The following is a 17,197-nucleotide window of genomic DNA, read 5'->3' as shown; positions in this document are numbered from 1 at the left end:
GACTTAGTATACATTTAGAATGGTTTGAAAACACAGCTGGGCAACCTGTGCCCTGGCCTCATTTTATGCAGCCCCAAACAGGTCCTGAAGCTGCTCTATTCTAAGGTCTCACCCATGTTTCTTCCTTCTAGTTCGATTCTTGGCATTTTAAAGTTCTCCTTCTCCAACAACTGTTTGACAATGTATTCTAGGCTTTTGCATACTCTCTCTTTTACTATGTGTGTGCATAGCACACTAAGATAGGAAAGGCAATAATTTCATCTGTTTTCCAGAAAGTAGCCATATTGATCCATTCTATTAAAAAAAATTGTCTGCCTGTTCATGAGAGCAGCCCCATTAAACTTCTGGGGAAGGAAAGGCAGAAAGCATTACTATTTTTATGCCAGACTGATGTTCAGCAACTGGTGGATCTATCAAGGTTGGTTTATCAATTTTCCTACCTTAAGTTCAATTCTCTGAATTTCCATATCAGTTTGCAATTATTTTCTTAAAATCCTCATGAAAATTAATTGCTCAAACAAATACTGCTTTTCACCTTCCCAATATGTTGCTTTTGTTTAATTCTCCCAAAGGGCCAGAACATCACAGTTATTAGCAGGGCAATGGATAGTGAGTGAAGGGATTTGCGGCACCATGAAAAGCAAAAACTTACCTGGCTCACCTGAAGTGGCCCAATAGTATTGACGGCATATACATCTGCCATGTCCTTTGCATTTTCTTTCTCCAGGTCGTTTCCAGAAATAACACCAGCATTGTTCATCAGGAGGTTCAATCCACATTCTCCAACACACCTTTGCACTTGCTCCACAGCTGCCTTGATGCTCTGGAGGTCAGTGACATCTGCAGAATGACATTTCTAGGCCCTTAAGAACTGGGTGGTGTGGGGATGCCCAAGGGACAAATAAAAAGGCCCTTTTAAAACTACCAAGGCAGGTGGCTTGGGGGGATCTTACAGATTAAGTCCATTCAAGGATGAGAGGTGCTTTTTGGTCCACTTATTTGTCACCTTGGCCTGTCAGCTCTTTTTGTTAGCGTAGAAGCTACCACAGTCCACTTGAGGAGGAAGAACAAGTTCTTCTCTGAATCATGGAGGTGTGTGTGTTTTTAGAGGGAGCACAGTGAAGGCCTGGCTTTTAAAAATGTTTGCACCACATTCATATCACTCCGTCAGAAAATGAGCTCAAGGCAAGGCAATTGTAAGGTCAAAGTACTTAACTAATGTAGGTGGAATTCAGAGAGAAAAGTTTGGCAACACTTTACTGTGTGTAATTTAGGGAGAAAGCTGTAGGGATATTTTGTCTCTCTCAGTTCAGGCCTTGCATATACAGTAGCAAGCAGACATTCAGCCAAAGGTACGTATAGAAGAAACCTGCTTAGGCTGCTTTGCATGCTTGCTAATCAACACCTCCACCCAGCCGGTTCATAACCTTAGTGGGGAGGTGCCTGAGCTTTATTCTGTGGACTATGGTAACATACAACGGGTTGTGGTACCTGTTCTGGAAGCCTTGCCTTTCTGTGTCATATTGCTTCTATATGAATTCACAGACACCGAAAGGTATGGAGTACCCATAAGAGACAGCGTTAGCCCATGTCTTTGTAAGCCATTTTGGAAAGTTCCTTTATGGCTCTCTAATTGTTGCTGAACTACAACTCTCATCAGTCCCAGAAAACATGGTCAATGGCCAAGGATAATGGGAGTTGTAGTTCCACAACATATGGTGGGCCAAACCTTCCCGACACATCTATTATGTGACGATATGGACAGAGACTACATTTAGGTGCATCTCATTTCAAAGCTTCACTGAAGTTGTGGGAAGAATCAAAAGTACTTATCACTGATATTCTGTAACAGGGGAGCAAATCATCTTGTTTTCCAGTTACTGCTTTGTGGACTGTACTGGTTTCCACTGGTGCTGGGAATGTCTATTCATCCCACACTTGGAACGTGAGACTTACCCAGCTGCAGCACCACCAGATTCTGATGCTGGCATGCCAACTCCTTTATTTCCTGTCAAAAAAGAAATGTTTTACCTCCTTGTTTAAACTGGAACTAGGCATCAAGAGAGACCCAGAGCCTTAGAGCTGATTCCTGAAAATGCTTAGCAGAGTAACAGACACTTAGGAATCTCACTCAGAGCAAACCCTTGCCAGGATAACATCCTCCTCTCCAATATTAATAGGGTGAGCACACTATCAGAGATGGGCAGAAAACCTGGTGTAAGGAAAAGTGGTAAGGAGTCTGAAAGTCCTCATTCTCCTCCTCCCTCCTCAATGCTTTTGCCTGGCTAAAATATGCCCTTGTACTGTAACGGTACCTTTTACTTGTTCTGATGGAGGATGGAGAGAGGTGCATGTAGACTTTTGCATCCGTGGAATGTAGCCTATTATACAAGGGCAGCAGCCATATCTGTTGCCTGGCCCACTTTTGCTTCTGACCCCACCCCCACGGCCCCCAGAAAGTTGCCCACAGGGGAATGTACTGAAGGGAAACTGTGGAGGATCAACATAAATTCCAGTGTAAGACTTCAGCTGTTAGGACACTGTTTTATTTAAAGGATATTAGGATGCATTGGTCTTATTTTAATTTCTCTATTAGCTCCTTTGGGGATGGCTTTGTTTGAATGTAACCATTCATAAGATAGAACCTTTTTCCTAAGAATGACTTTTTAATCATTTTATTAAAACTTTAATCCTGGCTCACAAGTCCTTAAGGTAAGGTTACCAGATTTTTTTCAAAGAATCTGGGGAAACTTTTTTTTTTAAAGAGAGGGTGAAAGTTTTTTTTTTTTTAAGGGTATTAAAAAATATTCTCTTCTGTGGTCTCCTCTGTCACGTGGCCTTCCTCTGCACCCCGGGCTGCTCTCTTGGAGCGCTAGGCACTGTGGAGTATGATCGGGCCGGGCCTGGGCTTGGCCACGTGTCCTTGCCCTCCCGGTGCTCTCCTACCTGTCTTCCTCAGCAGCGGCAGCAGCGCGGCAAGGTCAGGGCTCCCCTCTTTTTTCTCCTTCCTCTTTTTCTTCCTTCTCCTTCTCCTCTCCTCCTTCTCCCTGCATTGTCTCCGGGGTTTTCCTGGCCCCGGAGCGCCGATGGGCAGTTGGCCAGGTGCTCTCGCTCCCGGCTTGATTTGGGTCACCGGGGGGGGGGGGGTGTCATTGGTTTCCCCAGCTGACACGCCGGGCATCCCTCGTTTCCTCTTGGCAGTGGAGGTGGCAGCAGCAGCGGCAGTCTCAGCAGCCCGGAGCCAGCCTGGTAGCGCAGTAGGCTCTGGTTGGCTTCAGGAGCTGCTCGCTGCTGTGGCGCCCACCATTTTGCCTCGCCGGTAGTCCCATATGATGTGTCTTGTGCCGTTGAACCATTCACGCAACATTCATTCCCTACTAATAAATCTACAACATTTAAAATATAAATCCAGGGACATTAAATGAAATCCAGGGACATTCTGGGGACACATTTTGTGCGGGGACAGATTTGTAAATCTGGGGACTGTCCCCAGGAAACGGGGACGTCTGGTAACCATACCTTAAGGTCTCTATGATTACACCCAGCCTACACTACTAAGAAATGTTATTGAGGAGGCACAAGGGAGTGTTTGGCAGCCTGGTAGAAATAGATACTGATCTATTTCTGGCAGAGAAAGGGTAACTGGAAGGGAGGGCAAACAAAGGGGCACATTTGGGTTGGCCTTATCTCTCTTCCCCACAGGGCTCATGGTGCAGTTGGGGAGCACTGGCAATTACAAAAACTGAAAACAATTAGTTTAGCATCTATAGTTAAGCTTAAATCAAAACCTTGCTTTTTAAAGAAAAAAACCAAAGATAAGGACTTTCAGACCAAAGGCCCACTCAGTCCTGCCTCTTGATCTCACAACCAGATGGCAATGGGAAGCCTGCAAGCAGGTCATGAGTGCAACAGCATTCTCTCCAACCGGGCGCCCTCCAGATGTTTCGGACTACAACTCCCATCAACCCCATCCAGCACAGAAAGCTGACATTACATTCTTACAACATAGTAACATCACTACTCTCTTATGCTACATTCCTGGTCCTCACCTTGCTTTTTGGTCCATCCATGTCTAGGGTAGTAGCAAAGACCCACTGAGGTGGAGTTGGCAGCCTCAGAAACTGCTTCACCAGACCCAGGCCAATTCCCGAATTGGATCCTGTCACCAGAACACTCTGAACAGGGAAATCTGTCACCATCCCCTTAGTGCTGCAGCCTTTGGCTTCCATGCTTGTAACACTTGCCTCAAAGAGCATCGGTTCGTCACATGAGATGCTTTTATGGGAACTAAGCACCTCCTTTGATCTTCAGATAAGCTTATGTTGTACGCAACACCTCATTTGCTGACTAGCTCATTGGCCACTTCTGCGTTTTAATAACATTAGCAATGGAAAAAATGCTATGAAAGATTGTTATGAAGATTTAAAAAACAGGGTGAAGCAAATAACTATGTACCCCAAGTTCATTAGTGAAAGAATGTGAAAAAATGATAAAAAAGCATACCGTGTCACTAGGGACTATATTAACCAGCATATAAAAACTAACCGAATGTCAGGGACTGGGCAAAGGAGAAATGGTGGAGATCGCCTCCCCAGCCTGACACTTCCAGAGAAGAAGACAATTCAGATTTACAATGAGTTTGAGGGTGGTCACAGCTCAGAGGAAGATGAGGGGGAAAGTTATGTTCAGGCCACATTCACTGATATGCTTTTGTACCTACTCCTTAGCTTCCTTTACAAACACTTAGAAGATGAAAGCTTTTCACTGTAAAAAGCTTTTGACATGCATGTTAGCTGCAGCTAGGGTTTCAATAGCCTAGAAAAGGAAAACCTTGAAAGATCTGCATTTGGCTGTGTGGCGTAAGAACTTGCGGAAGTCATTGTGGGGGGAAATTGCACATAAATTCAGTGTTTCCAGTGGGTTGGAGGATCCAGGAGGATTTTATGGGATCTGGTCGGATTTTATTTCCTATGCTTTGGATTTAGATGCTCAACATTCACCATCCACACTAGCTCATGAAATATGGAGGTCTTGATTTATATTGATGTGTCATCACTTCTTTCTCTTACTATTTATTGTTCGTTTGCTTTATATATGGTATGATGCAACAACCTGTTACTGCACTTATGGGTTGTTCATAGTGTTAATAAGGGTTTGGTGTTTTTTTAAAGTCCACAAGATTGGAATAAGGTAAGTGAAGACTACTAATAAAGGTCATTTAAACTGGTCTGGCAGGTGATTTCAAGGCTACCACTAAAACAAGGCTGCATTTTAAGCTGCATTTTAAGCTGCATTCTAACTTATATTTTAATCAACTGTTTGTTTGGTTTGTTGTTGTTAATGTTTTTACTGTATTTATATTCGGTGTTAGCCGCCCTGAGCCTGGTCTTGGCTGGGGAGAGCGTGGTATAAATAAAAAAATGATGATGATGATGTTAGAAAATTTAGAAAACAGGTAAGGGAGATGCTCCTAGTTGCTCTACTAGTTAGGGTGGCAGCTACCACACCCCAGCAGGAGAGGGAGAACAACTACTCCTGAAGTAAGAAGTCTGTTGAGAGCGTGTGGGCACTTCCAGGTGAACTACAGTATATATTTTTATTTTTCCTTAATAATAAGGAATAGTAAATGCTACAAATAAATAGACCAGGTCTCCTCATGTCATCTGTATATCACAGAAAGCACAATAAATTTGCAGTAATATCTGCGACCTGTGGTTCATTATTAGTGGTCAATTTGAAAGTTTATGGTTCGTGAGTTGGTGTAAATAAAAACAAAGCGAAAAACAGGATAGAGCGGAATTAACAGATAACATTGCATAGCTAGATGCCTAATCAGGAGCCCTTGGGTTGTGCTTAGATTAAGTATGAGTAATAAGTCATTTTACCTCTGATGTTACCAATAAAACAATATATTGTTTGTATATTGATGAACGTGGGGTGTGTGGTTTCAAAATGAAGATAATAATTTTATGTTTAAATTTAAATGTAGATTAACCACATTGAGCCAAATGCTGTGGGAGGGGTTGTTCCATTTTCTGCAATACTGGCATATGCTATGAAATTAAACTGCCTCAGGGTAAAACCATATTACTTGATGTACTGGTGTAATGTACCCAGTTTGAATTGAAAGACTGTTCAGTGGTACCTCGGGTTACATACGCTTCAGGTTACAGACTCCGCTAACCCAGAAATAGTACCTCGGGTTAAGAACTTTGCTTCAGAATGAGAACAGAAATTGTGCTCCGGCGGCACAGCAGCAGCTGGAGGCCCCATTAGCTAAAGTGGTGCTTCAGGTTAAGAACAGTTTCAGGTTAAGAACGGACCTCCGGAACGAATTAAGTTCTTAACCCAAGGTACCACTGTATATACTTACCACAGTAGAATGCTGCACCTGTAAGGAGGTGTTACAGATATAGCTGATATGTTTTACACAAAAATTGACTAGAACTGAGAGATGCAGCCTTGGGGGCTGCTCAGGTTGTTACCTATTACCTTGCAGGAGTCAGCTTTGTTCATATATTTATATACAGTGCTTTTTTTCTTAAAAAATGTTTAGGGGTACTCTCATTTTCCTACCCACATTGAAAGATTCACAAAATGTTTAGGGGTATGCATACCTCTGCATCCCCCCAGAAAAAAGCACCGTTTATGCCTAAAGCCAGCATTTCAAGTCCCTCATGTGTTTTCATCCACAGGAAACAGTTCGGCTCTATTGCCTCTGGAACGTCTCACTTCTTCTAGACATGAGCAGGTAACAATATATAACATAGGTAAAGGTAAAGGTACCCCTGCCCGTACGGGCCAGTCTTGACAGACTCTGGGGTTGTGCGCCCATCTCACTTAAGAGGCCAGGGGCCAGCGCTGTCCGGAGACACTTCCGGGTCACGTGGCCAGCGTGACATCGCTGCTCTGGCCAGAGCCAGAGCCAGAGCCGCACACGGAAACGCCGTTTACCTTCCCGCTGGTAAGCGGTCCCTATTTATCTACTTGCACCCGGAGGTGCTTTCGAACTGCTAGGTTGGCAGGCGCTGGGACAGAGCAGCGGGAGCGCACCCCGCCGCAGGGATTCGAACCGCCGACCTTTCGATCGGCAAGTCCTAGGCGCTGAGGCTTTTACCCACAGCGCCACCTGTGTCCCTTAATATATAACATAATCAGCATATTAAGTTGTTAGTATTGTACAGATACGTTCTACCTTCATGCTTTTCAAAAGTTTATTTTATGTCCCCCCCCCCCCCACTTCATTGTGACCTTTGAGCAATGAAGGCTATATAGATGAAGAGTAGTTTTCTTTAATAAATGTAATTTGGAGCGCTGTCAGCAGCCAGGCAAACAGCAGTGTGATCTCTTACATTTTAATTAAATAGTAAGAAGATGTGGACCTTAATTCTTACACAGCACATTTGCCATCCTTTGCCAAACTAACAACCTGCTTATTAAAATGGGTGGGACTTCTTAATTTCAGCAAATTCTAGTGAAAACTCAGGACACCATGGAACAAATTCTTCTTTGCTGCTTGTTCTCAGACGCTTGAGAGCAATGGGAGTTTTGTGTGACATAGTCAAATATGTCACAGAGTGTTCTTCAACAGTAAATGAAAATAGGACTATAGATATTTATTGAAGGTATGGAGAAGGCTTTGAGATTTACCAGTGAATGTCAACTTCGCTCTTTGCATTAAAAAATTATGGTAAACATTTAAGATTCACCTGATTTGGCAATAGAAGTCACTTAAGACTCTTGATAGTCAATGTGTGCAAGTTCTAATCTTCCTTTGTCTAACGGGAATCCTTCACGGCATGAGCTTACCTGGATAAAGCCTACATTTCCAATCCAGGGATCGCCAAACATTTTGGGTTTGTGGGCACATTTGAAAATAGAGAAGCTGTGTATTGGGCACCACACACACACTGCAAACAAGCACTTACCACAACCTAGGTTATTAACTACAACCCAATGCTTCTTTCAAGCCTAATTTCAGCAGGGGGAAGAGGACCCTGTGGGCATAAGGGAAAGCCTCTGTGGATGAACATGCGCTTGTGAGCAACCCCTGCTCTAATCTATGAAATGTTATTCATTGTAGGTATTGCCTACCTAAAGCTTGTCTTCACCCAATTTCATAATGATGTATATACAAGATCACAGTGGCCTACTGTTAATATTTAAGGTGTGGGGAAGCACACAATGAAGTGTGCTTTTTAATATTTACAATCCTGCACAACAATGTACAAACTAATGTTGTGGCGCACGGAGTATGGGCACAAATGCAAATGTGTGCACACGCGCAAACACACATAAAGGAAGCTGTATCGTATCATGTCAGACAACTGATTCACCATCTAGATCAGTACTGTCTATGCTGACCAGCTGTGACTCTCCAGAATTTCCAATAGGAGTGCTTTGCAATGGTACCTGGAGACTGCATCTGGGACCTTCTACCTGTACATAGAAAGCATGTGCCCTTTCACTGAGCTATGGTCCTTCCCCAAGCAGACAACATACACAAACAGTACCAGCATGGAGCATAGGAGAGTGACACAGGACACTGGCAGGTGCACATGGATGTATATTTTAATAAAAATAATTCTGTCAAAATACAACAGAATGTGGGGTTTTTTTAAACCATATTTCCAGTACACCCCTCCCCCCAATATTCTTTTTCTTCAGTTAAAATTTCCTCCCCTCGGAAGGGTTTCATGCTCGCGTTGGATAACTGAACTCACAAATACTAAGCAGAGACTGAACCAATGTGCACAGCTTGGTAGGATGTCCACTGAGTCAATGTCCTCAATGAAGAGAAAGAACTCCAAGTGATGATGGAAGCCTGGTGGAGCTGAGGTTCTGCTCAGCCTGTTTTATTTGGTGATTGGGGTTTTTTTGTTTTGTACAGTTGATGATGCTATAAAAAAGTTAACAAAAAAGTGTCCTGACATTCCATGCTAGAGCTGGTACCTGAGTTTTGAACAACTGGAAAAGGCAGGGGTAGGGTGGGAGATAATTGAATTAAAATAAGCACTTCACTGAGTAGGGTTTTGTTTTGTTTTTGTCCTAGCTTGACATCCAAGATGCAATCCAGTCACACTCTGCCACCCACCTCACGTTGCTGTCAGCCAATTTAAGATGAGAACACAGACACCCCAAAATTAAAAATGCAAAAAACCACCAACCCATAGTTTTAAACCTTAAATAATGTTTCTTTGTAGTAAATGCCAATCTTTTCTTTTCAATATGCTTCAGATTACTTCCCCAAGCAATGCAGCCCCACCATACAAAAGCTACTTGGTTGTAGGAGAGTCCTAGTCAGCAACTAATTTTGCCTGAAGGGAAGTGTGGTGCACATGGCTCTAATGCCCAGTGGCATGTCAACAACAATTTCCACACCACCCCTTTTGCTTCATTTCCCCCCTTATTTAAAGAACAGGTTTGGCAACTAGCATCCAGGAGACCAGTTTTGGCCAACAGATCACCAACTGGTGAACCCGGTGCTTGAAACCTGCCACTAATTTAGAACAAAGAATTCCTCAAGTAAGTTACAAAGTATATATGGAAGATGAGTAAGAGCAGCTTGGGCTTGATGAAAGGATGGATGTTTGGGTGCTGCTGGGAGGCATGCTACCCCGCCTGTGGTTAAAATGATGGATCTAGGGAAGCATCAGAAACATGTACCTTATTGAACCTCTAGTGCCACCTGCCATGTTACAAAAGGCCTACAGAACCAAAGCTCTAGCTCAGGTCTATGGTCTGGTAATCTCACCCTGCAAGGCAGATAGGTTGTCCAAAAATAAGATGTTAATCTAAAAGCAAAATCACTCTTCTTTTGCGCAAAAGGAACTGTTTGGGGTCAGAGTGAAGAAGTAATGAGTGTACTGCATTTACATTCTAGGACAGGGGTGGCTAATCTGTGACCCTCCTTTTATAGAACCCTATCTCCACTTGTCTTATATCTCCTGCTCCTAATATGAGATCAGATATAACACTCCTTATATGTGGAAATTTTCATTTGTAGTGTTAAGAGCTTCTATAGTATGGGGAGACTATATAGACAAGAGAGTGTGGTTTTTTTTATCAAGTGATGCATCAGCATAGTATTTCAAAGAATGGTTTAAAACAGCTGTAGACTAGAGAGACTATTTTACTGCCAGACTGAAGAGCAACCAGCAGTGACGCTGTTGGATTCTAGACACCACAACTAGAGACTTTCAATCTCTATTCCATCTATATGGCAAATGCCCTAGAAGGGGAGGTTGTTGTAAATTCTGCCATTTCACCCCATAGCCTAGACAGATATGCCCTATGCATGTTATTTCTTGTTGCTCTTGATCATAATGGCTCTGATGACCACCTACTAAAAAAATGAGTATTTTGTATCCAAAGTGGAGTATTCATAGTTAGCTGCTGTGAAAAGAGAATACTATTTCATCAATATGAATATGAACACATCTGGGAAGATTTTGTTTCACAAGTTCCATAGTGTTTTTGATTGAATTAATTTTAACCTCTAAAGTACATTTACACTGTTAATTTAAGAATAATTGCTATAGGCTTTGATACCAACAGCCACGTTTGGGCTACACACTCCAGGAGTTTCTGGGTCTAAACAGCAGTTGTACCACAAGGAAACTCTTGAGCTGAGCTGGCTGGTACTGAAAGTCTTCCTCAAGTGTGACACAGAGTACCTCCAATGTCTATAGGATTTCAAGCTTTCATCAGATTGCTTTAGATCAAAAGCATATTACCCACCATAAGTGTGGGTAACTTGTTTCTCAGAAAATATTCAAAGCAACTCTGTAAAAAGTAATGTTATGGAGGCAGGGAATCGCTGGTTAAAGACTCATCCAAAATAGGTAAAATTTAAAAATTAAATCCTAAGAGCTACATACAGCAATAGCAGCCAATTGATAAGTTGCTGGTGCAGAAAATGAGATTGGAGCTATGAAGATGTCAGTTTTCACACCAAGACACAATTAGGGATGGACTTTAAAATCAGTGTTTTAAACAGGATTTGCTTATTGATGTGTAAGCTAGCACTGAACACTCTTTAAAAAAGCTCTAAGACAGGATAGAACTGTTAAAACAACACTACACATTTGAGTATCATGTTGACCAGTTATTGATGGCAGCTGGCAAAAAAGGATAATGCTTTCCTTTATTCAATGCAGTCAGGATGATATTTTGCTTTGATCTAACCTGTGCAAGAGAGCCATCATAGCCAGTTATGTAACACTATCAGTGCAGGGGAGACTGAATTTGGAACTGTGTCTTCCACAGCCATCTCTTTAATTTTAAAGTGTTTCTGTAGTCTCTCAGTAATAGTCAGCCCAGCAGAACAAGGGATGAAAACTGTGTTTACTTCCACCACCACTACTTTACACACAAACACATGAAAATAGAGGTGGTCTACAACTGATGAGCACTGTGCAGGATCATTCCCATTACAGGTACAGGTCACATTCTTGAATGTGATGCTCATTCTGTACAGTGGTACCTCACAAGACGAATGCCTCGAAAGACGAAAAACTCGCAAAACGAAAGAGTTTTTCGTTTTTTGAGTTGCTTCGCAAGACGGATTTCCCTATGGGCTTGCTTCGCAAGACGGAAACGTCTTGCAAGTTTGTTTCCTTTGTCTTGCAAGTTTGTTTCCTTTTTCTTAAAACCGTGCATTCACTTCGAGGAGCAACTCATAGCACGCGGTGTGGTAGCCTTTTTTAAGGTTTTTGAAGACTTTGGTGATTTTTGAAGCTTTTCCAAAGTCCGTGCTTCGCAAGACGAAAAAATCGCAAGATGAAAAAATGAATGAATTAATTTCGTCTTGCGAGGCACCACTGTATGTTCCAAGTCTACTGCACACACGTGTGTTATTCACCGTTATACCTCCAAGCCCCAAACTGTCAGCTTCTTTCTAATGCAGGCATAGGCGGACTCCGGCCCTCCAGATGTTTGGGACTACAATTCCCACCATCCCTGGTCCTGTTAGCTAGGGATGGTGGGAATTGTAGTCCCAAACATCTGGAGGGCCGGAGTTTGCCTATGCCTTTTCTAAATGTGACCACTGTTCTTCACCTCAAGAAGCACACTTCTTATTTAGCACATTCCCCGTAACCTTCTGCAATACTGAAAAACCACTTGAGCTAAATGTCTCGCTTGTTGATTTTATAGGAGTCACTTTTCCCATCAGAAATGTATATTAAAAGCTAGACAAGATGTTGAAATATGCCAGCAAAGCAACAATTCTGAAGCTGCATAATCCATACTATAATCTGACAAAATTGCTTTTAGTAGTGTGCCTCTCTTGATATACATATATACACCCTCATATAAATTAGACTGGCACCTGAGTTTTTCACCCATTATGCCTAGCAACTTTTTGTGAGGATTTCTGCAATACCCTGGTTTAGAAGTGTCAGTCCTTTTTTTTTTTTAATGGCTACTCCTTGGAATAAAAACTGTACACTTTTTTTAAAAGGAAAAACTAAATATTGGCTTATGTCCTCAATTTCACATTTTCATTTGTGGCTGATCAGTTGTCATTCAAGCATCTGATGGACTTCAAGTTCAGTGTGGAACAAAGATCCACAGGTAATGAGGGAGGTTGTGATCTGATCTACCGGAGCCCCAAACCTGGAATGGGAGCTTGTCAACTATGAACGACCCCAACACACAGGGGGCGTGCAACTGTATAAAAAAGCAGACAGCAGTCCAAGTGAAAACCCCTAGGAGAGTCTCTAGCTCAAATAGAAAAGGCTAGAGTGACACATATCTCCCAGTTTCCACATCATCTGACAATATTCCATTTAAAAGACAGGTAAAGTCACTCTGCCTTCAACATCTCTATGGGACAAGTCCCATTTGTTTGATGCTAGCTGCCACCTAAATGCCCATATTGGATTAAATGTGCTAATCAAACTGCATTGGGCCTATGATCCCTTCCTCTAATGCATAGGTAGTTAAGATGATGCTTTCCAGATGTTGTTAAGACTACAGATCCCATAATCCCTGACCACTGATCATGTTAGCTGGGGCTGATGGGAACTGGAGTCCAACATCTGGAGGTCATCATCTCAGCTGCCTGTGTTATAATGTTGGATGTGTTTAGGCAAGACATTGTTCCTGCTCTCAACCATGTTTAGGGTGGGGGTGGGGTATGCTCGGTTAAGACCATCTCCATCTGTCTCAGAGTATCAGGCCATTTTACTAGAAGATGAGAGCAAAATACTGCACACCTTTCGTTCTCATTCTCAGCTTTTCTCCACAGAAGTTCCAATGGCCACCTGTCAGTTCTTGAACTTGAATATCACATGGCAAAAAAGAGACAAATGAGCCTTTCTGCTCCGGCAGTAGAGATGTGGTGGCACAGGTTGGTCTCCAGTCAAAACACAAAGCCTCTTGCCTTTAAGGGGACTAGCACTAGAGAACAACACTGCCCTGGTGACATGCGTGCCAGCAGTTTCCCCTCGTGAAAATAAAAGCAGGCCATCACCAACAGATACACTTTTATCTCTAAATTAGTAGAAACCAGCTCAGCACAAACTCTCCAGATATAAATACTGGTGGCTCAGTCAGAAAATAAAATAAAATAAAATAAAATCCTAAAGTAGGAAAGGCGCTACATCAGAATGACCAGTGAAAATACTGAGTGCTGCAATGGCTGCAGGGCAGAGCAGGCTGTGGTGGTGACGACGACAGGGGGAAGGCCCTGCCAGCAGTTTCCAAGGTGAGAAATGAAGGCATCACAAGGATTCCCCCTCAGTCAGCAATGTGTCCTTCCACTGGGCAGCTTGCCCTTGGGGGCAGTGGGAAAATGCGAGGCAGGGGGAAGTGATGGTGGCAGCACTGGAGGGGTCACTCTGTCACACTCAGTGGCTAGTGCAAATAGTCATCCACTCTGGCGAAAGAGCAGGAGCCCAAGCCCACGCGGGCCATGAGCCGCAAGCACTCCGAGGCCTGGCCCAGGGCAAGCAGCAGTGGGGGCTGCTTTGGCAGGTTCTGAGACTCTGCAGAAAGAGAAAGAGGGCATTGTGACAATGAGGCGATGCACAAAGAGCATGTCATTGATAAAAGCTACTTATTCCATTCCCCACCCCCACCCCAAAGCTGCAAGAAGGCTCTTCCCCGCAGAGGACTGTAAAACACAGAAGAGGAGTGGGAGTCTCTCCAGTTGTCAATGGGCTCCAAACCCCCACCAGCCCCAACCAGCACGGCCAGTGGTCAGGAGTGATGGGAGCTGTAGTCCAGCAACCTGGAGGGACACAGGCTCTGGAATGCACGCAGCCCCTACGAAGGGAAAGATCTGAAGCCTGATGACACTCAAAGGTTAAGTACATGAATCTGGCCCAAGTTCAGCAAGGTTGCAGCCCACTGGTTTCAATATGAAAATTATACACAGTCATAGCTTTATTTCATGGTAAGCAGTGAGACCGATGAAAGCTCAGCATCTGTTGGACCATGCCTTCAAGTTTTATCGAGGTATCCCAAATTCATTACATATGTTGCCACATTACTCTATATAATAACCCTGTAAGGCAAATTAGTGGCATTATGCCCTCGTTACAGAAAGGGTGGCTGAAGCTCAAGCTACCTACTGAATTCATGGGTGAGGTGAGATTTTGCAAGTCTGCTCCCCACTCCAGCTTTCAGCTCTGTGATGATAAATATGTGTGCAGCAAAAGCACACACAGTGGCTATGGCTTCGCTCAGCAGTCCTTAAAACTATGGCAGCGGCATAACACTATAATATTTCAGGAGGTCTTCATGGAACATGGGGAAAACTAAGCAAAATGTTGGGGGAAATTAAAGAACACTGCAGAGATTTTGCAAGGCAAGCAATAATTCTGCCAGCTGCCCTCCAGCATCAGTAGCCTCACTGCAGAAACAGGTGCATGCAGAAGAGAAAGGTCTGAGCTACCTCACCATTTGTCACCTTACCCAATATAGCGCTATTGAGTGCAGCACACACGGGTTCCCGCTGGATTGGATCTAGCTGCTGACCAACGGGACAGTTCCATGGATCAGAGTAGGCCAGCAAGCTGAACGCATCCTGAGTGAAAGAAGAGAGGCTTGAACGGCACTGCAACACATACACAAAACAGCAGGATTCTCTAAGTGATGGAATGGGCCACCCGAAATTACTGAGTCTCTTCAAATTGAGACCAGAGAACACATACTCAGTATGTCACATGAACTCACTGCTCTGCTTGGGAGAAAGTGGATCTAAAGAAATTGCAGGGAAACGATTATATGGATTCCCAACATGTTTTAAAATACTGAACTAAATAGTTTTTAACCCAAAGAGGACAAAGAGCAGTTTGTCCTGTTGGTATTTAACTACTATTCTTGGTCCAAGCAAGATGTGTAATGGCTCAGTTCAGGCAGTATGAAAAACCAAGCTTAAGGAATCCCATCTCATGTGACAAACCGCAGTTATGGCTACTGCACCATGGATGCAGGCACAAAGATAAAGCTAAGTGATGAGTATACAGAAATGAAAGCAGGCAAGTGACACTAATCTACATCTTTGCCAGTTCTATCTTTGAAAGCCTGAATGGTAGTTTGGGTTATGAACTATGATAAGTGCAAACCAAGGTGACTTCTCTGGAAAACGGGAGGGCATAGAGTGTCCTTCTTGTGCAACCCTTTCTCCTGATATGAAACAGAGGGCTCCAGGGCTTCCTTGGCAGTGGTATCTCATCTGTGGAATTCTTTTAGCTATTTCTTGGTAGCGAATCTAAAACCCTTAGGTGTCAGGGTCAACACAGTACTATTTTCCTTGGGTTTTAAAACAGTTTTAAGTGACCAATTGGGTGTTGATGGTTTTATTAGTTTTAAAAACTCCTCCTGCGACACTGCTCTATTGCAGTGGTAGAACATGTTTTGAATGCAGAAAGTCCCAAATTCAACCCCTGGAATCTCCCAGTAGGGCTGGGAATGTCCTCTGCCTGAAATCCTGGAGAGCTGGTGCCAGTCAGTATGGACTGAGCTGAAAGGACTAAAGGTCTGACTCACTATAAAGCAGCTTCCTATTATACTGTTTTTATTTTTTATTGCAAGCAACCACCATAGCAATTTTATATTGAGAGGTGAAATGGGGATATTTTGAATGAATGAATGGTTTCAAGTTCTGGGTCACGAATGTGAATGGGGTTCTCAGTCACATGGCACACCTGCAACATTTTTTTATGTGTCGTATTCTTCCCATACTCTCTGCACAGCTGCTCGCTCAGGGTCTGCAGCTCCCGCCCAAACTGGATCATCCGCTCAGTGGCAGCATGGTTCCCTCCACAGAGCTGCCTCTGAGGACAGCCATCTTCTAGAGTAAAGGAAAGAAGAAAGGAAGGGAAAGTGAAAAGAAGGGAAGGGCTGGAGCACCAAAGCAATCACCTTCCTCCATCTCTGTCTCTCAAAAAGCCAGTTAGTTCAATTCCAGTAAGGTCAACAGCAGAAGGCTCAGGGAAGTCCCACCACTAGAAGCAAGATCAAAAGTCCTTTTGGGCTGCTAAGTTTCCAGCATTAGCTATCTCCAAAAACATGTAGCGTAAAATTGTTAAGACTGGACCAAAATCCTGTGCCAAAGCACATGTGAAGTGCAGCTCTAAGTGTAAGATTAAAGAAAGAAATGCTTGCTTTGATGTACACACCTGGCTATTGGTTTACAAACAGAAATTATAGCTTTTAAGTGACATATAACAGGACAATGAAATGTTGAGGTTAATATTCAGGTACTAATAAAATGCAGACATTTTAAAAAGTTAAATTGTTCTGGTTTTGCAGCAGGCAGTTGGTAAATCTCTGGCATTTAGTTTTAAAATGCTGTCCATCAGCAGCTATAAATTACATTGGCACTTCAATCGTGGTGCAAGAAATTACTTCATCGTTTTCAAAATTTTACTGTTTGATATTCTAATGATCTAACTAATTTTAGAAACAAAATTTTTTTGCATCCCATGCCCTCTCTGCAGGTTTCTGGACTGGAAGAGGCACCCCAAGTAGCAGTTTCCTTAGGGAACATCACCCACACTTGCTAAGCTGAGTGTTCCCTGGAACAGAGATGAGAAGATGCTTTCCACACTAAACCCTACCCATGCTGGAATCATCTGTCTGCAGAATCTCTTCATGTTTGTAAGTGCCATTCATTATCCTTGTAGCAGAATTCTCAAGGACTCCATTGGGGTAATGCTCTGCCTCCATCTCCATCTCACTGTCA

General features: G+C 43.1%; 2 protein-coding genes and 1 long non-coding RNA gene across 6 annotated transcripts in view; 1 reads left to right on the top strand and 2 right to left on the bottom strand.

Annotated features, from left to right (window-relative positions):
• Window positions 1-4,732, bottom strand: part of LOC307222548 (C-signal-like) — a 6,341-nt gene extending 1,609 nt beyond the window's left edge. For 2 of the 3 annotated variants that reach the window (XM_079987921.1, XM_079987923.1), the window contains exons 1-3: window positions 4,050-4,732; window positions 1,957-2,008; window positions 653-840 (exon numbers count right to left, since the gene is read on the bottom strand). In XM_079987921.1, coding sequence (XP_079844047.1) covers window positions 653-840; window positions 1,957-2,008; window positions 4,050-4,256 — 447 coding nt within the window. In that variant the 5' untranslated portion in view covers window positions 4,257-4,732. The remainder of the gene's footprint in view (window positions 1-652; window positions 841-1,956; window positions 2,009-4,049) is intronic. The other variant, XM_079987922.1, reaches the window with a different exon arrangement.
• Window positions 1-17,082, top strand: part of LOC307222558 — a 25,851-nt gene extending 8,769 nt beyond the window's left edge. Inside the window, exons 2-3 of the long non-coding RNA XR_013841800.1 lie at window positions 728-829; window positions 16,953-17,082. This is a non-coding gene — a long non-coding RNA (uncharacterized lncRNA). The remainder of the gene's footprint in view (window positions 1-727; window positions 830-16,952) is intronic.
• RANBP10 (RAN binding protein 10) overlaps window positions 11,129-17,197 on the bottom strand; it is a 51,648-nt gene continuing 45,579 nt past the window's right edge. Inside the window, exons 11-14 of one of the 2 annotated variants that reach the window (XM_079987884.1) lie at window positions 17,073-17,197; window positions 16,158-16,303; window positions 14,923-15,034; window positions 11,129-13,991 (exon numbers count right to left, since the gene is read on the bottom strand). In XM_079987884.1, the coding sequence (XP_079844010.1) occupies window positions 13,861-13,991; window positions 14,923-15,034; window positions 16,158-16,303; window positions 17,073-17,197 (514 nt within the window). In that variant the 3' untranslated portion in view covers window positions 11,129-13,860. The remainder of the gene's footprint in view (window positions 13,992-14,922; window positions 15,035-16,157; window positions 16,304-17,072) is intronic. The other variant, XM_079987885.1, reaches the window with a different exon arrangement.

The sequence above is a fragment of the Podarcis cretensis genome, assembly GCF_951804945.1.
Source record: "Podarcis cretensis genome assembly, chromosome: 8".
NCBI classification, from domain to species: Eukaryota; Metazoa; Chordata; class Lepidosauria; order Squamata; family Lacertidae; genus Podarcis; species Podarcis cretensis.
This window is presented reverse-complemented; position numbering and strand designations above follow the sequence as displayed.